This window comes from Leptonotus elevatus, chromosome 8 (genome assembly GCF_054856555.1).
Source record: "Leptonotus elevatus isolate MCC_2025b chromosome 8, RoL_Lele_1.0, whole genome shotgun sequence".
Lineage (NCBI taxonomy): Eukaryota > Metazoa > Chordata > Actinopteri > Syngnathiformes > Syngnathidae > Leptonotus > Leptonotus elevatus.
Window position 1 is genome coordinate 3296789 of NC_141246.1, and position 26815 is coordinate 3323603.

Here is a 26815-nt window from a genome sequence, read left to right on the forward strand (position 1 = left end):
TGCGACGCTGCAAGCTCACACGCCTGTTATTTTTGTTTTTGGAAAGTCCGTCAGTCACAAATCTTCTTATTTTGATATTTGTCATTTTATATCAGGCATCCACAATCTATGCTTTTTATAATCAAAATACGATAAAAAATAATTTTCGCTTTCCGTTGACAGTGAAGGCACCTTAACTTTGACTGAAGTCTACTGCTTCCTATCGGTAAGGTAAGAAGTATTGAGTGCTATTGAGTATGTTGTTGTTTTTACGTCAATAAAAATAAAAGACAAGTTTAGGCCATATTTCAAAGTCATTGCATAATGAAGACGGAAGTTTTCATTTTACAAAAAAAATAAATTATAATAAAATTAATTTCACAAGAAAATGTGTAATTATATAGTAATAAGGCCCTCATATTACGGGAACAAAATTATTTTTAAATTAATTTATGAATAGCAAAATAATAACAGGGAAAAAAGTCTCAAGTTTACAAGACTTAAAGTTTTAATATTACAAAAACAAGTGTAACAAACCAAGGTCTTTTACAAGAGAAAACTTCAATTAGTAGAAGTAAAAGGAGAAATGCATCAGAAACGTGTTTTTGGTCCACTGCGGACTTTAATTCCATTTGACGTTTAAAGAAATATAAACAAGAACATGAAAAAAATAATAATTATCAGGAATGAACACGGAGGGGAAATCCTCATCAAACACTGTGCAGCCATTTATTCTCTTTACTGTCAAACTCTTTATTTGCTACAATATTCTTTTGTTAGTACGTAGTTGTCAAATGCAAATTTCTGAAGGTGTAAGGCGTCACAACACAGCAGATTGCACTTGGTGACTCTGTCGAACGTGGGTTAGGTTTTTTCCCCCCAATCGATGACACGTGACATTCACGCTTATTAAAGCCATGCGTGAGCTCGTATCGTAACGCGTGTCGTGAACGTGCATGTTTTTGGCGCGACACTTTTCAGTTATAACTCGAGTGCATCGTCCCAAGAAATATAGCAAGACTTCCTCTGCTACAACATTACACAGTGCACTGCAAGACAAGGAGTATTTGGGCCACGCTGAAAAGGGAGGGGGGGGGGGTGAAGAACAGTAGGATAAGAATACAGTTGTACCTTCCATGAGTGAAATTGTAATATATATATATTTTTAAGTAAATTCATAATGTTACAAGAATAATTCAAATTACATGAGGATAAAGGAATTGATCCCCCCCCCCCCCCTACATTTTTATGTACAATAAATGTTAACATTAGGAGGAAAATGTTAACATTTTACGGTAAAAGCTATGAAATGTGCGTGAATAAAGTTGTAACATTTTTATGATTGTTTCATAAATGTAATTTTCTGAAATCAGAATGTTACAAGTAAAAGTCAGAATATTTTGAGAATAAAGTCATAATAGGAGAAATTTTTTTGGGGGGGGGAGGTCACAATACAATATTTGTTCATAATTGCTGTAATATGACCAGGGGGGGAAAAAAATGTCATTTTAAAAGAAGAAAAGTTGAAATATTACAGGGATAAAATTGTAACTGAAACGGAGAAAAAAGTTGGACTAGTTCAAGGAAAAATGTGTAATTTTACAAAAACAAAGCCATATTATTTATTATGACAAGTTGAAATCAGCATTTAATAGAAAAGTGTAACTTTTTTCTTGTGATGTTACATTTTTCTTCGAAAAAAGACTTATTTTAGTACTATTAGTAGTATTTTATATTATGAATATAAAAAAAATTCTCATTTATTTTCTTTATATTACAACTCAATATTTTTTCATCACGATGCCTTTATTCTTGGAGTATTTTTATTCCGAAATTGATCTTTATTCTCACGATGCAAATCATTTTCTTCTTGTTAAAATGCAATTGTACCCTTGACCTTTTATGTTAACTTATTCTTCCCGTGATATGTCTTTTTTCCTTTGACTATATTTTTCCCCCTTTTCATCATGGCACCAATACTCCTATGCACAATACTTATTCAGTAACCAGGCAAAATTTGAAGACTCTTCAGTATATTCTTTTTCATTACTGCTATACTGCAGTAATGGAATGTGTACATTGGTTTGAAGTGATTCCTAAATGCACCAAAAAAAAAAATCTAAATCAGGCAGTCCCAGTGGCACAAATGGCACACAACAGGTGAAGGTGGATGAGTGCAAATCTGCTCCTTACGTGAGCGTACACGCCGCGCGCGTGTTTTCATAGTTTATATTTGCTAGCGCGTGCGAGCTACTGCAGGTAGCGGTAGACTTTGAAGCAGTGGTTTCCCGAGTCGGCGACCACCACGTGTCCGTCCGAAGTGAGAGCCAGACCCTGGGGGCCGTACAGCGGGTCGGCCGACGTGTTGATGTAAGACAGGAAGGAGCCGCTGCCGTCGAACACCTGAAACAAACCAAACAATTATATAATTATTTTAACGGGGGGGAAAAAAAAAGGATACATTTCACGGGAATAATTGTGGGAATGCTTCATCATTGCCAGCAGGTCTCTGATAATGCTCGGTGACGCAGTTGGTAAAATGCATTGTCCAGTAACCAGGTGGTTGCGGGTTCGAATCCCACCTCCGATTGTATACTAACTGACAATCATCGTTCCACTTTTCTATCTAAATGAATGGAGGGTACTTTTATGTCCAGTAACCAGGTGGTTGCGGGTTCGAATCCCACCTCCGACTGTATACTAACTGACAATCATCGTTCCACTTTTCTATCTAAATGAATGGAGGGTACTTTTAGATGACACTTTTTCCATATGAATTTCAACTTGCTTCAAAAATTCACACTTCCCGGGTTCAAGTGTTCTTTTTATTCATTTATCTTTTCAACGACAATGAATACTTTGGATTTTTCCACATCATTTATCTTTCAATTGACTCCATAAGCATTCAGCTTTCAGCATTCGCACCCAGTGGGTATGCTTGGTCTCGTTTTAAAAGTAACGAGACAAAGTGCAATTTCTGCAGAAATTGCGTGGGAATGCTGAAAAAGCTGAATGCGTGTGCTTATGAAGTCAATTGGAAGATAAATGATGTGAAAATTACACATTTTTAATTGTAGTTAAATGACAAATGAATGAAGAGAAAACTTGAACTGCAATCTAAGGTGGGATTGAATCATTTCAGATTGGGGACTTAGAAAAATGTCAATATCTGTCCTATTGAAATTGATATTTAACGTGTGAATACTGTAAACCAGACGATATATAACCCGGGAGGCGTGAATTTTTTAAAGCAAGTTGAAATTTGAACGGTGTAAATGGGAAGTATTATCTATATAAAAAAAAAAAAATCACAATAACGTATGTGGGAAGCGTCATAATATTAAAGAGGGTTTTTTTTTTAATGAGGAAAAATATTTGATGAAAATCAAATACTGTATTTATTTGCCCATATAGCTTATTTAGCACACGTGACGTAGCATTTTCCCCCAAATATATTCAATGATTTGAATTTCTCTCCAAGGAGATGAAAAGCAGCCACGCGACGACGGCATTGCCGGAATTTCAATTTGGCCGTTTTTCGGACCCGCGCTGACCTGAATCCTGCTGTTGCCCCAGTCTGCCACGATGATGTTGCCGTTGGCATCCACGGCAACCCCCGTGGGGGCGTTGAACTGGCCGTTGCCTTCGCCGTTGGAGCCGAACTTCAGCAGGAACTCCCCCTCCGTGTTGAACACCTCGAGTATACAATTTGCCCCCCACAATTCATTCCGATGCGATGGAAACCTCTCAAATCGGTGCGGTGACGATAAAAACGCGCCGTTACCTTGACTGAGTGGTTGTGAAAATCCGTGATGATGACTTCGTTGTTGTTGTTGACGGCAGCAAAGTGAGGCCCTGAATATGGAAGGGGAAAATGTCTGATGTTTAGCCAAAGGTTCAACAACAGCTCTTTAATTGTCTTTTATGTCGATGATTTTATTTCGTGGTTTTTTTAACCGTTTGCCGTCACCTGCAAACTGCCTGTCGCCGTTGCCGCGGTTACCAAACTTGGTGACCATCTTGCCGTTGAGCTGGAAAATGAAGACGCAGCAGGCCTTGTTGTCCACCACGATCACGTGGCCGTTCCTGTCCACCGACACGCCCTTGGGACCCATCAGCTTGCCTGAGCCGATCTTGTTCTAAAAAATAAAAATTGAGATAATGTGAGTCCAGACTATTGCTGGGTCACAAATAGCGAAAATCCACGAGTACTTGGCCCGCTCTAAAATGGCGTTAAAATGTCCACAGAGCAAAGCAAAGTTCAATTTTTGTCAAAATGAAACCTCTCAACTCAGAAGAGTGATATGAGATGGTGCCAAATCACTGCTTTGGTCGAAATGAAGCGACTCAATTCGCCTCACGTAGGTCTTTGCCACACGATGGCACCAAAGCACTACTGTTGTCTAAATAGTTTTCCTCAATTCACCTCAACATGTTTCCTTGGCACCAATATGTCAAAAGATCAAAATCTATTATTATTATTATTATTATCTATTATTATAGATAATAAGATATAAATATGAGTATAATATAATAATAGCATTATTTAATAATAATCACAATAATATAAATAGATTATATTTTTATATTAATTATATAAAAAACAAATTTAATATACAATATAGATAATAAGGTCAATTTTCACCCCGCCTCACCTTAAACTTGCCATCGCTGGAGAAGATGCTAACCCACTTGTTGTCGTAGTCGGCGATGATGATGTCACCGCTCGGGTGGACGGCCACGCCCGTGGGCCGCTGCATCTGACCGGGGGTCCTGCCCCGCACCCCGAAGCGACTCCGGAACAGGCCCTCGTTGGAGAAAATCTGGACGTGGTGGGGAAGACGCACCACAGAAACGTTGAAATATTACAGGCATGAACGTCATTTAATTCATAATTTAACATATGAATTGATCAGAATTTTTTTTGTTTGCACGACGACTCAAAACTTCATATGGAGCAAAAATTTTAATGTTATGGACGGTGATAAAAGTGTAAAATATGACAAAGAAGTTGTAATTTTGCCCCCCCCCCTAATTAAGTTAAGGAAAATAATCTATAATAAGAGAAAAAAGATTAGCGACAAAATTCTCATTTATTATTTCTCGAGAGAAAAATCATAAATCACATTGAAAAAAAGTTGCAATTGTTGAGTGAATACAGCTGTAACAATAACATGTCTTAAATGTTGTACCTGCACACACTGGTTGTTGCTGTCTGCGATCAGCACTTTTCCCACAGAGGTGGACACGCCCTGCAGATTGGTGAACTCGCCTTTGTTTCGCCCTTTGGTGCCTGCGCATTTAAGAGATAGCAGCCATGTGAATATCAACATCGTCATTGAACACTAAATTGTCTGTCATGTGTAAAAACACATTTGTTGGGTTTGTTGTCATTCACGCCCAAGCTATTTTCACTGAAGCAACCCCCTTTGCTCCTGGCTGTTTTACTGGATTTTGACAGATTTTGCAAGGCCCACAGAATATTGTGTATTATTGCTATAAAAACATAGAACCTACCAATAGAAATATTAGAGTCTCTTCTTTCATCATGGAAAAAAAAGTATATTTGTATCTGTTTCCATTTTTTCAGCAATTAGCATCAGAATATAGCTAAGGTTCATCATTTTTCAAAAACCTGTTGAAAACTTGCTTGTTGCAACATGGCCCTGGCTGATCTCATACTCTGCTGCCACCTGCAGGCCGTTTTTTGTAATGCTACCATCGCTTTACGCGAACTCTTCAGGTCAGAAGCTGCATCAAAGCCTTCTGTATGTTCTCGCATTATAAACCATAAAATACGTATTTATACGTTTTGGGGTTTGAATGAGTTAAAGATGCTGAATGACCTTAAATGTTAACATGTTAAGTTTAGTTTGTCCGCGCCAAAGTGTCTTTGATGTTTGCAAAAACATGTACCAATTCTGAAGATGAGGTCGTCCTCGATGGGGTTCTCTTTCCGGCGCCCGGTGCTGTACATGCTGGCGGGCCTTTTGATGGCCCGCTGCTTGACGTGCCCGCTGCTGCCCGGCGACTTGAGCCTCTTCTTGACGCCGTCGGACGCCGCCGAAGCGTCGGCCGACTTGCTGGCCTTGGTCCTGAAGGGGCTGCCTTTGATGTGCTCCTCGTACAGGCGCAGGGACAATGTGAAGGTGCCCTCCGTGGGGGCGGTGAACAGGTACTCGTAGGTGCCGTTCTTGTTGTCCAGGATCTCGCCGTCGCCTCTGCTGCCGTCGGCCGCCGAGATCTCCGCCGTCAGGACGGCGTTGCCCATCTTGCAAAGCCCGCCGTCTTTGTCCTTAGGACATTTGAGACGCAAGGAAAACCCACAGTGCTTTACAGAGCTAAAGAAAGCGGCGCAATCAATTGACGTATTAACCTTAGTGGTGACAGTGACGGAGGTCGGCACCCCTGCCACGCAGTGCCGCAAACCCTCGCCGGTGGCCACCGTCTCGGACGCCACGGCGTTGGTGGTCACCACGCTGCCCAGGTTGTGGATGGACTTCTTCACGCCCTCCGTCTCCAGGCGGAAGTCCAGCTGGTCGTTCTCGCCGGGCCGCAGCGGGAGCTCTTGCGCCGCCAGCTCCGACAGACGTTGGCTCATCTGCTTCTTGACCAGCAGCACCTCGGCCTCGCCGCCGTGGTTCAGGGCCTGCTCGGTGAAGTCGCAGCTGCTGCGGATGCCGTCCTGGCCCTGCAGCAGGCTGTCCAGCTGAGCCTGCAGCACCTGCGCATGTGAAAACAAACGGCAAGGGGGGGCGCCAGGGTAATCATCAAAGACAATTTAGTGCCGTCACTAACCATTTACGAGTCTCCAATGAACCCAAGGATCCAGTTTTTTTTGTAAACGTCAAAAGACAACTGAGTCTTCACTGACCGAAGCGTAAATGTAAGACAACTATGTCAGTTTGTAAACATCAAAGACAATTTTGAGTCTTCAATGAACAAAAGATGGGTTTTTGTAAATATCAAAGACAACCGAGTCTAACATAGCGTATAGCTTTCTTTTGCAGTCAACATGGCATATCGTCTGTTTGTAAACATCAAAGACGATTTAGTGACCTCAATGAACTAAACAGGCCGGTTTTTGTCAACATTAAAGACAATTTAGAGCCCTCAGACAATTTTGAGTGTTCAATGAACCCAAGGATCCGTTTTGTTTGTAAACATCAAAGAAAACGGAGTCTTCACTGAACGTAGCGTACACTTTTTCTTAAACATCAAAGACCAAAGATTCGTTTTTGTAAACATCAAAGACAACTGAGTCTTCACTGAACACAGCTGATAAGTTTTCCACGAACCTTCCATGAACCGAGCATGCTTTTTTCATAAAGAGAAGTTTGCAGTCAATAAACATGGCATATATGCCCAAGTCTGTTTGTAAACACAAAAAGACAATTTAGTGACCACAATGAACTAAACAGGCCGGCTTTTGTCAACATCAAAGACAATTTAGAGCCTTAAGACAATTGTGAGTCTTCAATGAACCCAAGTTTGAGTTTTTGTAAACAAAGACAATTGAGTCTTTGCTGAATATAGCGTTACATGTTTTTCATACACAATTTTATTGCTAATATACATAAGTATGTTTTATCTGTAAACATCAAAGACAGTACCAAAGTAACTAATGAGCGCGTAAAATCAAAGACATTTGAGTCTGCAATTACCCAATGTGATGTTTTCATAAGCATCGAAGACATTCATAAGTCTTCAGTGGCCCTCGCATACATTTTGTAAACATCACAGACACATGATTCCGTTAATCTAAATGATGCTTTTTGAGGAACAGCAAACCAACAGCAAGCCAAGTAAAAAAATAAAAATAAATAAAAGTAACCCTGGCTATCTTTAGTTTGGTCAAAGACAATTTCTAGTCACCATTAAACTAACATAGCTGTTTTTTAAAAAAAAAAACCCATCAAAGACCCTAAACCACTTTTTGTTAATGCTGAAAACAATTTTGTGTGTACATTTCAGTAAAAATCAAAGACAATTTAGTCTCCAATCAATTTAAAGTACATTTTAGGAACATCAAATACAACCAGCAGGGGGCAGCATTGTTCCATAGTGGTGTATTAGTTACATCAGCAAGCCGGCCGGGACACAAACCAAACACTGTCACCCCTCTTTCAGAGGCTCGAGATTCTGTTTAGTTCTATTGGGAAAAAAAAAACGACACCCAGTCTGCAAATGGCTATCAAAGACCCCAAAGAGGATCATAAAAACAGAATCCCTGCACACGCTCTTGTTTGTTTTTGAAAGGACAAAGCAAACTCACGTGAATCATCCCGTCACACTCATCTTCTGGTTCGCCGCCCGAGGCCATCGTGCATTTATCTCAGACTCTCAAAATCCATTACGCAGTCTTTGACCTCCCCCCCCCGCAAAGACACCCTTGGCGCCCCTTGAAGGAGTGAGTCCACAGATGCAGTGCGACACACCCTGCGAGTGCACCCTGTGCACGGGCTCCATCTATCTACCAGCCGACGGAACAACGCAAGCTCACTCCACCCACCAAGCCTGGCCCACAGCCACCCTCCTCCTCCCCCTCCCTCCCTCCGGGCTCCCGTTGGCGGGGGGGGGGGGGGGGGTCAATGGTGAGTCATCAGCATGTGATCAAGCTCCAGGGGACAGCAAGCCAACCAGATGATTGGTTTTTAGATGAGGAATGGGGAGTTCAGGACCGGCACTCTGCAAGACCTCCGGTCAATGCTTTGGGGAGCAGTTTTGATAATCAAAGACTTCATTGGAGGAGCAATTTTTTTTGGGAGGTAAATAAAACACATCAAAATTGTCTTTGATGTTTACGCCGGGAGGCGTCGGGTTTATTTGAAGTCATCCCACCTTGTGCTTGAGGCCAAAGTTGACCTCCAGCTCCATGAGCAGGACGCTTTTGCGCACGTTGAGCGTCTTCTGCAACTCGTCAAAGGCGGCGTGGATGTCGTCCTCGATGGCGCTCTTGCGACCGGTCAGTCGCTGCAGGATCTCCGACAGCGTCAGCAGGGCGCCGTCGATCTCCGGCAACCTGGCGGAAAACAGTTTTTTTTTAGTTTTTTTTTAGAGGATAGCAACTGGTAGCGTAGCAGATTTGGGATTAGCTGCTTTCACACTGCATTTCTGTTCAATTGGACGGGATTTATTGGCCAGTCCTTTTCAAGGAGAACACGCTGTGGGACATAAATGTTTGTCGTCACACAGCCGATGCAGCTTTCCCTATTAAGATAATTAAATGCTTCTTTATGTTCAAACTGCTAATACAGTGGAGTGTGTTGAGTCTCGTTCGAAGCCCCACTTTTATTCTTTGGATTTTAGTTCAGCGTGAATTGTGTGGTCTATTCATGTGTGTGTGTTTTTTTATGTTTTTTTTTTTTAATGTACCGGTATATGTATTTTTATTTTACTTATTGTATTTTAGGATTTTATTGACTTTTTTTTTTAATTCATGTATATATTTTTATTTTACTTATTGTATTTTAGTATTTTATTGACTTAAAAAAAATAATATATGTATTTTATTGACTTTTTTTTAATTTTTATTTTGTTTGTATGATAGTGCGCGGACCTCCATGTGCAGAACTTTGGAAATGCTTGTTTATAAAATGTGCTATAGAAATAGATTGGATTAAATGCGTAGCAGTGCAGTTAATCATTCCTATATATATATATATATATATATATATATATATATTAATATATATGTATATTAATATATATATATATATATGTATATTAATATATATATATATATTAATATATTAATATATATATATATATTAATATATATATATATATATTAATATATATATATATATGTATATTAATATATATATATATATATATATATATATTAATATATATATATATATATATGTATATTAATATATATATATATATATATATATATAAATATATATATATATATATATATATATTAATGTGTTTTCAAAACAACTTTGCACCCCTTACCACCCCGGAATTTCTTTTGCCAAAATCCCAGGCTCACCTCTTCTTGACGGCGTCCATCTGCTCCTGCAACGAGGCCTTGTGCTGCTCCACCACGTCTTTAAGCGGCACGGTGGGGTGTTCTCCGTGCTCGCCGCTCGTGCACTCTTGACACATGGCCGTCTCGCACGGCGGACAGTAGAACTCCATCACCTGAGCCACAAGGAAATCACATCTCATCACGTTGTACACTCTAAAAAAAAAAAAAAAATCAACGATTCTCTAATTGGGTAAAAAATTTGGGTCACTTTGTATAAAACAACCCGGGTCAAATTGACCCATAAAGTGGAACGGTCCATTTTTGATCCATAATTGGGTTACCTTTGACCCAACTGTTTTTAGAGTGTAGAGTCCATGTATTGTTCTGAGTTTTCATTTTTGATTGGATTTAGCAACTTTTCCTGAAAACTTGTTGGCAACGCTGCCTCCGCTTACGTTTCCTCCGTGGTTGGGGCAGGAGAGCAGCTGCACCGCCGCGACGGCGGCCATGTCATTGAGGACGGCCGCCGCCTCCTGGCCGCCGCCCACTCGGCGGTGGCCCGGTGAGCGCTGCAGGACGTCCATGAGGTTGGTGATGAAGAAGTTGTTCTGCAGCGCCGCCACGCCCTTCTCGGGCAGGATGGACGTCTGGCGGCACACGGGGCACGACAGCGTCAGGCTGTGCGCCGGGATGTAGTTTTGCAGGCACCTGCGGGGACGGCAAGACACGGGACATCGGTTTGGACATCAAAAAGTATGTAGTTGACGAATGTATTGCGCGTTATTGAAAACAATTTGGAGTCTTGAGTGAAACCTAACAAATATATTTTAGTAAGTTAAAGACAATTTTGAGTCTATATTGGACAACGTAACATTCGTTTTTTGGAAAGTCTTCGGCAAACCAAATGTATGTTTTGTACGCATCAAAGACAAGTTTTCAATGTAGCTTTTTTTTTTTTTTTTATTGAGGAATTGTGTGTTCCATGCAGACGCTTTGAAATAAAAGATTTGAGTTGAGAGTCACACACGGTCGCTTTTGTCCCCAACACAAAAGGTCGGCAGAGACACTGGTGCCAACCACACTGACTGTCATGTCATCACACGGCTAGTTAAGGCTCATGTGTTCATTGACTTACATTTTTATTTCATTGCATTTAATATTTCGAAAATTTCGTTCTTATTTTCCTCAATATTTAATTATTAATTTAATTAAAAATGTTTAGTATAAATTTATTTCTTATTTTCCTTTATATTTAATTATTAATAATTAAATAAATAAAAAATATTTATTATTTATTTCTTCTTGTCCCCTATTTTCTTCACCATCACAGTGCCTATAAAAAGTCTACACACCCTTATCTTAATGTCAGGATTTTATGGTCTAAAGAATTTAGACCAACATAAAGCAATTCGTCAATTTGTCTCGGCCTCATTTTGCTTTAAAGCATTCCAAAACCGCAACTATCAATGCTACTCATGCTAACCGTTAGCGTGTCAATGTCCTTTTCTATTATGCATTAGCATGAAGCTAGCGACGACATTAAGAAAGTTGCTTGTTTTTATTAAATGGTTTGCTAAACCACAAATGTCAAAGCTAAGCATGCTAACTGTTAGCATGTACAGTAAAAGTTGTTTACCATTGTACATTAGCATTAAGCTAGCAGGGGCATTGTTAAGGGCAAAACTGTTTGGTTGATGTGTAATTGTCTTACACACGTGCAATAGTCAAAGCAAAAAAACTTTTAAAAAGCTAAGCATGCTAACTGTTAGCATGTACAGTAAAAGTTGTTTACTATTGTACATTAGCATTAAGCTAGCAGGGGCATTGTTAAGGACAAAACTGTTTGGTTGATGTGTAATTGTCTTACACACATGCAATAGTCAAAGCAAAAAAATAAAATCGGCCAAATGTGATAAAACAGGAAATGGACTCACCTCTCGCAGAAAGTGTGCAGGCAGGGCAGCACTTTGGGGTTGTGGTATCGCTCCAGACAGATGCTGCAGATCAAGAACTGCTTGTCGATTTGGCGCACCACCGGGCTGGGAATGCTGCCGGCGTCAGCGGCCATCCTAAACGCGGGACTCTGTAGAGGCCGCCCCGGCTCTGCCTCTTATTTGCCTCAGCCCTGCCAGACAGACCGACTCCATCAATGATGACCTCCTCCAAGGCGTGAGTGGATTATTTTGCGGAGGCGCAAACAACGGTCATTATCCCGTCGCCGACAGGAAGGGACTCGGACAAAAGCGTCAATCAACACATGCGGTTTCACTCACTGATTCGATTAGTGGGATTAAACACTCCCATACGCGTATAGTAATGTTGCAGGACGACTCATGTCGTTAAGTTAATGTTATAGAACAGCCCATTCTGAAACTTTTCATGTCACTCTGACAATGTTGGCGCACCCCTGCTCCTCTAGCGCTGCACACCCCAGCCCAACAGCTATGTTGATTTTACATCCATTAAACATTGTTATCCAAACTTTCCCCCCATTTTTTTTTAGTTAGTGAATCCCCATCTCTGGCACCAACGCACCCCCTTCAACACACCACAGAGTTGGTACACACCTAAAAAAGAAAAGAAAAGAAAAGAAAAAAAAAAACTTTCTATTTACATTTTATTTTATTTTCATACTATTAAAATGTTATGTTACAGAACATAATTGATCAAAATTTTGTAATCTGTTCACCCCATTTAACACTGAGCCAGCGCTGGTGCACCAAATCCCCCTGCACCAGACCTCCCCAAACCACCACCCCAAAAATCTAAACAAACCTAATTTAGCATGTAGCTATAGTTGATTTAACGTTGTAAAACAGTGTTTTCCAAACTTTTTAATTAGTGCACCCCCATTCACTCACTGACAAAGTTGGCGCACCCCTATCCCCCCCAAAAAAGTCCAATATATATATCTAAATTGAGTTTACATTATAGGACAGCTTTTGCCAAATCTTAGGAAGCTGCGCACCCCCTTCAAAACCCCAACAAGGTTGGTGCACCCATTCCAAGGATGCGGCAAAATATAAATTGAAAGTAAAAGTAAAAAAAAAAAAAAAAGAAGTAAAAATACCAACAAACTCACTAATAAAAGCAGAAACTAACCTCATTTAGCGTTCACCTGTGTTGCCTTTACGTCGTTTAACAGCCATTCCCACACGTTCCAAACCGCGCACCCCCTTCTGCGCACCCCCATCCTTGCGAGCAACTGCCATCCCGCTGCAAATTGCTCTTAAGAAGCACTCTGGACGGGGCTAATACATAATGAATGAGAAAGCAGAAAGCGGGACATTCTGTGCTGGCTCCAAAAATAAACGCCTTACCCACAATGCACCAGCGTCAGCCAGCTTGACTGTTGGAGCGTCCTTTTAGTCACAAAGTGACTTTTGTTATCAGGCAGACCGGGGAAAGTGTGTCAGTGCCACAACAAGGCTGGGGGGGGGGGGGGGCTCAACTACACTGTATGTTTTCCTTATCCTTCATTATATCTAATTTTCCCCTTGTTTTTCTCAATGTACTCCGACCGCTGAGTATCCATGTGGTCTGGTTTGAATTAGCGCTACAATGAGGTAATGCGACGCGTTCACTGTCAAATGTCAGATTGGGACGCCATGAGGAGATCTCTGCCGCAGCACGATCACGCCAGTGAATGCAGCGAAAAATACTCGTCATACAGCGAATAGCCAAAATCCAAAATATAATGGATGCGTTGCCGGAGAAGGGTCGGCCTGATCCAGCGAGCTTGAGCGCCTCGTGTCGTGTCTGCCGTCCTGGACGCCCAGACGGGCCCCGCCTTGCATGCGCCTTGCTGGCTTGTTGGGAGTTTAGACGCTTAGCCCCACTGGATGTATTCCACACTAGTGATAGACCGATGTGGGGTTTTTTCAGGACTGATATGGATTATTAGTAGTCAAAGAAGCTGATAAGCGATATTTCAAGCCAATATTCATTAACAGTAAAAGAAAAAATATTAGTGTCATAATTAAAATAATTAAAATTTAAATATTGGAATTTTAAACATAAATAATTGACAGATTTGTTTAAAATTTATGTTTTTTTAAATTGCAGAGAAAAAATATTAGTGTCATAATAAAAAATAAAATAAAATAAAAAATAAAATATTGTAATTTTAAACATATAAAAAAAGTTGCAGAGAAAAAATATTTGTGTCATAATAAAAATAAAATAAAATAAATTAAAAAAATTATTTTAATTTTAAACATATAAAGAATTGACAGATTTGTTTAAAAATTATAACAAAAATTGTGGGGAGCTTCCAGGGTCATCAGCATGTGTTAAGAGAATTAAGAACAAAAATAAATTGTTCATGAAGTTTTCCACTGTAAATAAAGTTTTCCAAAATTACAACATACCGGTAATTTCCTTGTTTTTATTTTTATTTTTTTATTTCTAAAAATAAAAAGTGTAGGGAGTTCCTAGTGTCAGCATTATTTTGCATGCGAATGCAGCTCATTTGGAGTTTTCGTCAAGGTTCGTAAAAGGTTTCAAAATATCTCAGCAGTGAAAAATTGTCTGAATATGTTCCAAATGTGTTTACGTCAAATCAAAACTGCCAGTAAACATTTTACAAATTCGCTACATTCGCGAGCATTCACCACTCAGTGAGATACCACCTTTATCGGCCTTCAGATTTGTAAAAAGGCCGATGCCGATATTTGTCAAAATGCCAAATGTTGGCACCGATAATCGGCTCGGCCGATAATCGGTCAATCTCTATTGCGCACAATGAAAGGATGTTGCACAAAACGGCAAGTAACTCAACACGCAGACTGGCTAAGGGTTAGCCGCAAGCGCTATCCTGAGTCAACTCTTTTGCTGACTCCCACGTCACTCACCAGGCCAGGCCTTGACTTTTAAAGCCACCAAAATGCAAAGTGACAGATATGACAGTGGAGAACCTGAGGATGGCAACCCCAAGTGGACAAAATAATACCTGCATCTCACATGCATATTTTGGATTGGAATGTTATCTACTACTTTAAAATAAACATTTTCACGTATTTGCCACCTAATATCCAACAATTTGACATCTGGTAGATGCTCTTTTTTATTCATTTATCTTGCAACTACAATTAATAGTTTGTCATTTTCACATAATTTATCTTTCTATTTAGCATTCAGTTTTCAGCATTCCCACGCAATTTCTGCAGAAATTGCACTTTGTCTAGTATTATGATGCTCTTCTGGTAAAATTATTATTATTATTATATATTCCTGTGAAATGGATCCTTTTTTTTTCCGTTAGAATAATTATATCAGTGCTGTCACTATCGAATATTTTTAGAATCGATTAATTTATCGATTATCCAATCTAATCGGATTTATTTTAATTTTGCCTTAAAGTGTATTACAAAAGCATTTTTTTTTATTAACCCGTGATTGGTGTTTATTACGTCCTTTGTATTCGCATAATGATTAAAAAAAAGGGTTGACGGTGTACTATGTTACCGGTTCAGTCCAGTTTCCAAAGTAAAAACAGATGTTTAGAATTGTCTTATTTTGATTTTTTCTTAAAACAGAAGATAATCGGTCTTCTTTCATGAAGGACTACCGAAATCTTAATCGATTAATTTGCCAGCTCTATTTAGCAAGTACCGGCTAAAAACTGAGGATGAAAAAGCCACGTTCCATCAGCTGAGCTTCACTTGCTCGATGCAACACAACTGCACACTAACCTCAGTGCGCGCACACACACTGACACACACTCCGCTCTTATGTAATCCCATCAAGCGGCCATTCCCGCTTTCATGCTGGCAAAAAAAAAAAAAAAAAAAAAAAGAACGTTCGGAACAATGTGGACGGCAACCGGGCTTTAACAGGCGTCAAAACAAAGGCGGCATCATCATCATCATCATCGTCCGACTCACTTGTAAATACTTGTGAATAGCCTCTTCCTCTTCCTCCCGTCACATCCCTCCCGTCCTCAAGTAAACGTCGCGTCAGTGCCTTTGAGCGTGTGCAGCACGATTGGAGGGAGGGAGGGAGTGAGGGATGGATGGAGGGGGAGGGAGGGAGGGATGACAAATGAGGATTTAGCAGATGGAATTATGGGCGCTCCCGACGGGGAGCCTCGGATGCTGACTCACCCCGCAAAAGGGCGAGGGAGGTTGTTAGGGTTATTCATTTGAAAACGAGATTAGTTATTGATGCTTTTATTTGTTTTTAATTCATACTTTGTTTTCAAAAATGTTGATATATATATATATATATATATATATATATATATATATATATATATATATATATATATATATATATATATATATATATATATATATATATACAGATGATAGTTAGTTGTGCTCTTAGGACAATATTGCTTTTATTTTCCGTAGAAATAATCCCCCAAAAAATAAAGATTTTTTTTTTATATATATATATTTATATATATATATATATATATATAGAGAGAGATAGATAGGTCTGATGCCACTGAACATTTTGAGTGGTCGCAAGTAAAAACAAAATTCAGAAATGACTTAGATATCACACTTCCAATAGTGAGCCAAATTTTGGCTCATTTTACGTATGTGTCGTAAAAAAAATTTTACGTTTCGAAGTTAATGCTTATTCCGCTAACTTTCTAACCAGATGTATGACAAAAATGCCATTTTAATCAAGGACAAAATACGTGCAAAATACATGCTTGTAATACATTTCATTTTTCATAATACATTTCTCTTTCCTCGGTAGGTGCTGCTGTTTGGATTGGCGACGCGCGTCGATATCTTGGCCCGCTGCTGCAACGCAAACCCAATTCCAATGTAATCTCGAGCGTCCACCGGGTGCCGGATGATGTGAGATTACAGCGGCGGGCTGGGGCCGCTTCCTGGGTGTCGAATGCATCTCGCGAGGTCGACGTGCGTGTCAGCCTCGCGTTTCTGGCCACGCCAGATAAGACGACGAGCCGTCTGTGGCCACGCATTTGCGTCTGTGTTGTTTTGTTGCGGCAGACAAGCAATAACTGATATTGCACACATGCTGTTTTCTTGCATGTGGAAAAGCTAATGCTAATTAAGTGACAGTTAAGTTGTTGTTTTGAAATCTCGACAATTTTTATTTTTGAGCCATCGTAACTGTCATTTTACCCAATGTTTTTTTTATATAGACAAATTTTTGTCGTATACATGTTTCATGTTTTGTTTTTCATTTTAACCTGTTTTCTCCAGTTTTGCAGATAATCTGTTTAAAAAAATTTGAAAACCTACTTAAAAACAATATAATTTATATGAACAATAAACAAAATCCCTTATAGTCACTTTAAATATTATGAAGATGTTTTTCTATTTTTTGTTTTATTAATCAAATTTTGCAACCTTTTTTTCCAGATGATTTTTGTTTTATTGCACATGAAGGATTTTTCTAACAAAACAATTTTGTTCCAAAAATATATATTCAGAAGTTTTTCTTTTATTTTGATTTTGTTTGTTGATGAAGGTTCTATGAAAAGGACATTAACAAGGAGGAAAAGTCATATTGATTGTCAATCAATAACTTTAAAAAAAATTTTTTTTTTATGCAATTCAAAAATATTACACTATTTTTCTTTTTTAACCATAACAAAATCACAATCAAAGAATATCTTTTTATCTGCAACTTTTAATTGATAATAAGTATTTAATATGTTTACTATGTAGCGAGCGAGAGAGCTTTGTTTTTTAACTATCATTAAGAAGACAAAAAAAAAATTGGGGCAACCCTTGCAATTAACTCTTTGACTGCCATAAACGTTATAAAACGTTTAGCATAAACCTAGGGAAGGGCGCCGAGGACGTTAAAAGACGTCCCCTATGTTTTTTTTTTTTTTTTCAAAAACGGGTGAAGGAAAGCCTTGGGCAGCTGTGCTGAAAGTATCAGGCAGATCTGATTAGTCAAAGACTCGTTTTGGCCCCTAGAGGGCAGCGATGACTCTCTTTGCACAAGGTTGGATGGGCCGCCCACCGTGGGCGTCAGTAGAAGACGTGAGGCGGAGCTAGAGTGTTGAGGAGACAATGGCTGGTTCAAGCCATTGTGGCTTGACCAAGCAACCGGTTGCAAGCAACTCACGCTTGAGCATTTTTTTCAAAGACGTAAAGCATCAATCAATACTAAAAAGCGCATTGATGTCGACGATGATGATGACTCCGAGCTTGACGCCAAAGTTGGAAGCCTTGACGTGTTTATGAACACGTAGTAAGCCTCACCGGCTAAGCGCGGCTAGCGCGGCTAGCGCTGTTAAGGCCGGAAAACGCGCACAATAGCCGGCCGGGTACTTCTACACAATCGGACATTCGATCGGGCGATGGAGAGTTGGCATCGACCAATGCAGATTGATGATGATGATGATGATGACTCCGAGCTTGACGCCAAAGTTGGAAGCCTTAGCGCGACTGTTACTATCACGTAGTAAGCCTCACCGGCTAAGCGCGGCTAGCGCGGCTAGCGCTGCTAAGGCCGGAAAACGCGCACAATAGCCGGCCGGGTACTTCTACACAAGCGGACATTCGATCGGACAATGAAGAGTACCCCGAGTCCAATGCATATTCATCGGAGGAGCGGGTACAGTCTGATCACGGAGAAGACACTGTTTCTGGACTACGATGCCACCATGAATGGAGTGGATAAAATGGATCAGAACATCTACCACTCGGTATAGCAACCGAAGGACATGAGGAAGCCACAACGTAACATCACCGTAACGTAACCGTAGCATGATCCTGATATTAGACTTTATGGCAACACACACTGCAGTATATACTTGCTATTCCCCGGAAAAAACGGCCTGCAAGAAAGTGGAGCTTTTGCACGCGAAGAGGCAATCTGTTGTGCAAATGCTGTTGCGTCTCTTTGCACGCAGGAGAGTGTTACAAAAAGAAAAACTGTCGTTGAAACATCCACATATTTGTAAATAGCACCACTGTTGCACACATTTGTAAATAGTTTGCCAAATTGTTGTCAAATTGTTACACTGTTGAATGTAAATAAACGTATTTTGCTATCAAAAAACACTTTTTCATTCTTGGTGGTAGTGTTTTATAGAAGTAAAGCACTATTTAGGTGTTTGTGGCATCATTCATGGACAAAAAGAAGTGTAAAATTCACTAGAATGCATGAAATAATATCGTTTCACTACAAGCTTGATTTCTCCGTATTTTGGTCCAAAACAGGCGAAATTGGGTCAAACTAACCATTTTCTATTGTTGATTACTAAAGAACGGAATAAGGTAGAAACAAACTTTTTTTTTCTGATGAAAGATGAAAGTCCAATCTTTCCTTTGGTAGTACGTGTGTTTCCATAGTCCAAACAGAACATTTTCTGTGGACCTTGAAAGATCAGTCAAAATGCTTAAATCGGCTGGCACTGACGGCATCCCTTTTCTGAAAACATCTGGCAGTCAAAGAGTTAAAATATTTCACTTTTTATTTTTAAGAAAAAAATAATTCCTTTTTTTTTTTTGCTGCATGCTTGATGTTAAGGTTGCCCGTAAAATATACCTTCTTTTTTTTCCGCCAAAAATGAACATATACAGTACAATACTTCCTGAGCCACTTCATTAGGTACACCATTGCAGTCAAATTGCACCCAATGTGAAGAAGTAGTCACACATTGGTCTACTAAATTCACATATTTAAGACCAATGGATCCGTCATCATAAAGACTTAAATGGAAAATATCAACATTCCCACTTGACCCTACAAACACGTTACTAGCATAGCATGCTAAAAGGTAAACAACATAGTAATGAACAACCTGAATTTCTCCTCACTCACATGAGTTGCTTGCATCCGTTTCCCACATCAATCATCCTCAATGTTAGCACGCCACTTCCTGCCTTCCACTTACTTGAAGTGCATCATGGCTGCCCCCGTCTGCGTCTGTGTGTGCGCGTGCGTGTACGTTGCCGGTCAACTAATCCTCATCTCGGATGCGGGAGTGGAAAAAAAAAGTCAGGAATGCATGTGAGCTCTTTCAATAATCCGAACAGACTGACAGGCAGACATGGTGTGAGTGGAGGTGGGACTTCGTGTGGGGGGAGGGGGGGGGGCTTTAGTGGAGACAGCAAGGGGACCAATCAGAGGCGAACGTAGATGACCACCACTGCATCTAATTTATTGTACATATTTTATGTAACTGACATATTCTAGAGGGTTCGAGGGACTTGTTTGATTATTCACCATGAAACACGAACAAATGAGATGTTTCACAGTATTTGTATCCGGCACCACGGACACGGAATCCGGCACCAATAGGGACGGGGAGTCGCCATTTTGGATCAAAGGTGCCGGCAAAGTTGAATTTTTCGTCATCTAATGAGAAATATTTGCATCCGGCACGAGTGCGACCGATTGACACAAAATCCGGTACCTATGTCTACAACGACGTAAAAATATCGAACAAGTACTTTAAACCAACAAGCTGTGGTCGGACTTTGATCATTCGGACAAGTTTTTCTTTTTTTTGGATCGATAGAGAAAACATTCAACAAAACGGTTTGTTTGCTTGGAAATGGAACTTGCAGCCAAGACATGTTGTGACATTTTAAACTATTCCAGCTAGTTAGCTATACTACTAAAAAAAAATGCACATACATGACAGCGCTTCTCTTACAGTACAGTTTTTTTCCCCCTTGCAATATTAAGAGCTTTTGTTTTCCACATTTTTTTTTTATCAATAACGTTTCCAATGACTTGTCATACTAAGAGATGTTTCTTGTAAAATGACACACACATACAGTGAGTGCACACATGATTGTGTTAACATGTATGACTGGTTTACTCATGCGCACGCACACGCGCACGCACACGCGCACGCACACGCATACAGGTAGTACCAGTTTGTCAGCTGCACAGTCCAATAATCAACCACATGACGCACCACCAACACACACATAAACAAAGACAATGAATGCTATTAATAGCTCTCTTTCTAAGATTTCCGACTTCCCGCAGAGCAAAAAACAAAAGGAATTAAATCATTCTAAGGCATAACAAGCTTGTGCCACAGCGATCTCTGCTGATGCAAACGTGGATTGAGAGTAATATACAAATAATAAAATAAAAATGAATATTACATTCATTAAAATATAACGACATAAAGTGATTTTTTAAATGAGAAAATAAATGTAAAAATATATAATGAAATCATATAATTAAATAAATAATCATGTAAATTCTAAAACAATGGCATAATAATACATAAATAAAATTTATAATGAAATAATAAAATAAAACTAATGAATAATACATGAGAAAAGACTGACAATAAATACAATTGAAAGAATATAAAAATAAAATAAATACAAATTTTATCAATAAAAAAACTAATTCAAGAATATAAATGTTAAAAACAGACTAATAAAAAATGATAATGAAATTATAGAAAAATCATAGATACATAACTCAACTAATAACGTTACCTTTAAAGCTGCAATATGGAACTTTTTTTTCTCTCCCAAAAATAATTTTACAATAAATTTTTATTTGACCATTTATGACTGAAATGCCTTCTAATTAGTAGATTAACACCTTAGCTGTTCACAATGGGTACTCCTGCAAGCCTCTGGCCAATAGTTTTCAGACTAAAATTCGGGTTAGAACTTCCCGCGCCCTGTCTGCGGATGTGACGTCATGCGCGTGATGTGTGTATGTGAGGAACGGTATGTGCAGTTTCATTTTTCGGCAGCAGGTGGCAGTAGCGATTCGAAATGGAATATTCTACATTCAGTGGCTTTAAATAATAAAGGAAAAATAAAATAATTTAACTTTTAAGCAAATCAGGGCTGCACGTCAAAGGAAGAGCAACTTAAAACAAGTCACTCAAACATTTGTGTTAGTACTTTTTGTATTTTTGCCATGGTTGCAGTTCATTGATTTTTCTTGTTGTTGTTGTTGCGCTGCAGATAACATTTGTATCCTTAATAAAGATGACGTAAATTTGAACCACTGATTCAGTAACAATTGTTCAAACTATTTGCATTTGCAAAAATCAAATACCATTCTAATAAATATTTAATGATATGATCGCTACTGCCCGCGACCCTACTGAGGATAAGAGGCAAGGATAACGGATAACGGATGATCGCTACTAATTTTGGCTTCACATCAATTAATCGAGTACTCACAGGCCATTTCATTAGGTGCACTTACACAATCTATTGCAGTACAAGAGCTGGATGGGGAAAAAAATCAAGAGCTCACCTGGATTTTATTTGATTTAGTTAACGCAGACGGGGGAAAAAAAGAGAAAGGCGAGGACGAAGGAGCATTCTAAAGTGTGAAATGAACAGAAAGCCCATCGGGAAGCTGTGGCATACATCCTGGACCAACTGGCAGCAGCACTTCAATACATTTCCAGCTCAATTCACTTGAACGCAACCAATCATATGCAAAGTACCCCCCCCCCCCCAAAAGAAGGAAGGAAAGGGGACTATTTTTCTTATCTGTAAATGCTTATAATAAAGTTAATTTAGGACAATAATGGACAGGAATAATAATAAAATTATATTTTTCTTTTGATTAAGAGCACCAGTAAATATATATATTTTGTACTTCATTATTTAAAAAAAAATGCTATGATTTATTTATGAGATATGATTTATCTTTTAAATTCACACAAGCCTGCTTAACATTTGATAATAAAGGTAACTTGCTCCCCCATGTTTAACGCGGCCATGCAAAATTGGGCTAACTTTAACTGCAGCATATATTTTACTTAAATTTAATGCCGATTGTTTAAAATATTCAAATAGCCTAAATGTGCTTCCTTTCCCTCGACTTATGTGTTCATGCTAAGATAGTTTAACAAAACTGTAGCATAAATTTCACTTTGTCAACACGCAAAACAAACACATTAGTCTCCATCCAGTAATATTGTACTCACTTGATATACATTTTTTATTTTTAAAATATTTGTGTTATTATTAGATTTTTTTTAAATTATATTTACATGAGATTAAAATTTTAACTAAAAGTAACTCACGTCCCTGTTTAATGTGGCCTTGCTATGCTAGGCTAACATGAGCTATAGCATGTATTTAATTTCGTTTTATGTCCCTTGTTTAATAAATTCATGCTAAGCTAGGCTAACAATTTAGATGCAATAAATATATTTATTTTTTGTTATCCTAAATACCTTATCAAAGGGAAATTACTTTCTATTGTTAGCAGGTTCATGCTATGATATGCTAACATAGCATTTCACTTTGAACGCAAAGCTAACACACTCGTCTCCTTCCCATATTAATCTACTCACATTATAAATGTTTGTTGAATATATTGTCAAATAGATTTAAGTAACAAACCATTTTTCTACCGAACATGTTAGCTCAAAATGTGCTCTTGGAGCTAACCGCTCCCCCAAAGGTGTCACCATGACAACACTACATCAATGCAGCGTCCCAGAAAAGATTCTTTTCATGAACAAAAAAAAAAAAAAAAGTGGGAAGAAAAGGAAAAGTTATTTGCATTTCTGTTCCATTATTGATTTTGTGCAATGGCATGAGATCTTTTATTGTTGGTGGGCATCGAGGTGGCTGGAGGGGGTCGTAGGGGGGGGGGGGGGGGGGGGGGGGGGTTAGGGGGGTGTTGAATTCTTTAAGAAGAACCTGTTTAGCATGCACGGCACACACCCATGGGACCGCCGCAAGAATTCTTTTCATTTAGTGTACGCGTTTCAAACTTGGGAGTCATCGGACAAAATCTGTAGAGGAAAGTTAGTCAATGAAGATCCCTCTAAATAACCCAAAAATGGCCGCTTCAAAATAGCAGACTTCACGTCTTTTCAGTCATGGCTTTGTGAGATTTGTTTTTGTGTGTCTCTACTAGAGCAACAAAAAAACAAAAACAAAAATAATATGCATGTCTACCAAATTTCATGCAGCTAAATGAAACTGAGGGCACTGCTGGACCCTTCAAACCAAAATGGCAGATTTTTCGTGTCTTTTCCGGCATGTCTTCTTGTGACTTTTTTGTCTGTCTACTTATGAAAGACATGTCTACCAAATTTCATGTTCTTGAGTGAAAACTTAAGAGGCCAAATGATTTAAAAAAAAAAATTGTTTTAAATTGGACGGTGCTTTGGATCCAAAATGGCCACATCAAATCAAAATGGCAGACTTCCGGTATCTTTTCAGACATGAATTCTTGAGACTTTTTTGTGGGTCTACACTTTTCTCTTTGGGGGCTCGATTATTATCATTATCGGGGGCCCCCTTTTTTTTATTTTTTATTGAAGAACACCTCTGACCCAAAATGGCTGCTTCAAACTAAGAATCCTGTCTTTTCAGACAAGACTGGTGAGATTTTTTTGTGGCTCACCTTGTTAAAAACCCGTCTACCAAATTCCATGTTAAGTGAAACTGTCTTCAGGTTCTGAATTTTTCTTTTTCTTTTTTTTTTTTTAAAGTGTGGGCAAACTCTCAAAAAAGGCAATTCATAAGATCTTGGCATGGCCTCACTATAATAAGTTGTCTTACCTCATCATGTCTTTTTCCATTTGACCTCTCTTGAGAATCCTCACTCACTCACTCACTCACTCACACTTTGGACCTCACATTCATGTCGTCTGCTTTTAAAAAGAAGCAACCAGAGGACACATTGATTACTGCAGCAGAATGAACAAACATGCACTAAAACGCAGAATAAACACGTAAAACTCACCGTTTCCGTTGTGACATCAGGCACAGTTTTTTTATCCATCGCGTCACTCCAGTGTCATTTTCCAAAAACATCGCAGGTTCCCGCAAAAAAAACCTCATGTAGCGCTTGTCGTAGTAACGCACTGTGGAGGTGGTAAGTCAAGAAAAGTCAGCGTGGCAAGCTCGTGAGTGGTGTCGAGGTGTGACATTGAGCTGCGGGATAAAGAAGGATTGAGACGAGCATAATCCCTCACACATGACCACCAAAACACAAACAACACTTGACCTTGCAGTGAAGACAACCCGTTTGTATTATTTCACGGATATTGTTCAATGTTTTCCAATTAAATAAGATTGGAACTCTGAAGGTGTATGCTGCTTGTTATGAAAATAAATAAATAATCCAAATCGGCAAAAATCGGGATTGGCAGGTCAGACTTTTGAAAAGAAAATTGTGATCGGCGCACCCCTACACAGTACTCAACATTATATGACTAAACAGAACTATTAAACATAGTATTTAACATTTGAATAACTACAACTCAAACTTACTGTATAAACTACTTAACTCATTGACTGCCATTGACGGCTATAGACGTCAAAAATTCATTTAAACTATTTCTATTAGTTTAACATTTTTTTCCCACTTTTGCTAACAAGAGTATGAAAACCTAGAAAAAAAATGGATTGCAAATTTAGAACAGATGTAAAATTTGTGATTAATCGTTAGTTAACTAGTGAAGTCATGTGATTAATTACAATTATAATTTTTAATCACCCGACGGGCCTAATAAATCGCATGATAATTTCATATCTGTTATAAATGAACAATTAAAAAAATCAAGGTTTTCATAAAAAATCAAATGAAATGATTTTTTTTTAAACTCATAGTAATGGTTCACATGAATTTTTGACGTCTATAGTCGTCAATGGCAGTGAATGAGTTAATGTACGCAACAATGTACATTCTGCCACTTAAACATTCAGTGCATACTAAACAAGCTCCTTCTATACATTCTGCACATACCAATCAACATGCTACTCAACATTCTACTACCAAACACGTATATTAGTACAAGTCCATTGGACTAAACAATACGTACTATTAAACCTTCTACTGCTGAGCTACAAGAGCCAATAAGTGAAACAATGAATACACCACTGTACACATAACTCTACATACTACTACATACACCAAACCTAAAACTGTACATACTATGGTACATTTTCTATGAGGGAAGAAGACACAGTCACTACATTTTGGAGTACAAGAATGCCAGATGATGATGATGATGATGCAAAGCCCTCTGCTGCCCTCTTGTGGCAAATAAATAAGCACCTTTGACAGCATTCGGTGATGTTTGCACTGAGTGGCTATGGCAACCGTCCTGGTGGTTTAAAACAAAACAAAAAAACAAAAACTGACGTGCCAAGCTCCTTCTGCTGTGCACACCTTGCCCACCTGGGGGCAGTATAGCACAGACAGGCGGATAAACTGTTCATTCACGTGTTATGATAAAAGCCACGTAACCGACTTGAAACTTGGGATTCATAATATCGAATACAACTACTAAAATACTCTCATCCACATGTAACAAATGTACTTAGTTATGTAAATGTATTTAGCGTTGCAACTTACTCTGTGTTCATGTATTCTTACCCTGAGCTCCATGACAGTGAGCCACGATTTGGCCGGCAAAGCAGCACTCTGGGCGGACTAATCAGTGCAAAATACGCTGTGCACCTGGCTGGTCCCCCAACCGCCCAGCACTCGAAAGCAACGCAGATATACATTCAAATATCGAATATTCATACATAACCACTTCATGAAAACATACAAACAGATTATATATCTTTCCTGCTCTGTGAAAAAAACGAAACAATTTCTATTTACATATGTATTTCAATGACGACTTTCTTCTTCGGGGTTTTGAATTGATGTACTGTTTTAGGTGCACCACATTGCCTCTAAGAGGACAAGGCGCGCACAGCAAGAACAGCACATGAAATAATATTTTAATAATTGCTGTGCAAGGAAATTATAATATGGCAAGTTTTTATGTTTTTTTTTTAATCAAAACGGATAATTACGGACTATATAATATATACAATTATTATAATATTCAGAGAAAATAAATAAGCTTTATGAAGAAAAAAAACTAAGCAATTTGAGAATTAAGTTTAGTGTAGAAATATTATTACTATTATTATTGTATTGTATTCT

General features: G+C 38.8%; 1 protein-coding gene and 1 long non-coding RNA gene across 11 annotated transcripts; one reads left to right on the forward strand and one right to left on the reverse strand.

Annotated features, from left to right (window-relative positions):
• Positions 1-1213: 1213 nt before the first annotated feature.
• On the reverse strand, positions 1214-26475 carry trim2a (tripartite motif containing 2a). Of its 10 annotated transcripts, XM_086082418.1 has the most exons (16): positions 26252-26475; positions 24614-24734; positions 24430-24518; positions 19800-19876; positions 11893-12083; positions 10414-10666; positions 9980-10131; positions 8821-9001; positions 6356-6703; positions 5896-6274; positions 5172-5272; positions 4635-4802; positions 3950-4118; positions 3764-3834; positions 3534-3674; positions 1214-2382 (listed from the first exon to the last, which is right to left on the reverse strand). In XM_086082418.1, the coding sequence occupies exons 5-16, from the start codon at positions 12024-12026 to the stop codon at positions 2230-2232; spliced, it is 2250 nt and encodes a 749-aa protein (XP_085938544.1). In that variant the 5' UTR covers positions 12027-12083; positions 19800-19876; positions 24430-24518; positions 24614-24734; positions 26252-26475; the 3' UTR covers positions 1214-2229. The 10 variants fall into 10 exon arrangements, with proteins under 10 accessions (XP_085938544.1, XP_085938550.1, XP_085938551.1 ...); XM_086082424.1 differs by lacking the exon at positions 19800-19876; XM_086082425.1 differs by lacking the exons at positions 19800-19876; positions 24430-24518.
• Positions 8569-17644, forward strand: LOC147169254 (uncharacterized). Its single transcript, XR_015095789.1, has 3 exons — positions 8569-8747; positions 9974-10711; positions 16670-17644. It is a non-coding gene; the product is annotated as an uncharacterized LOC147169254 (long non-coding RNA).
• Positions 26476-26815: the final 340 nt, after the last annotated feature.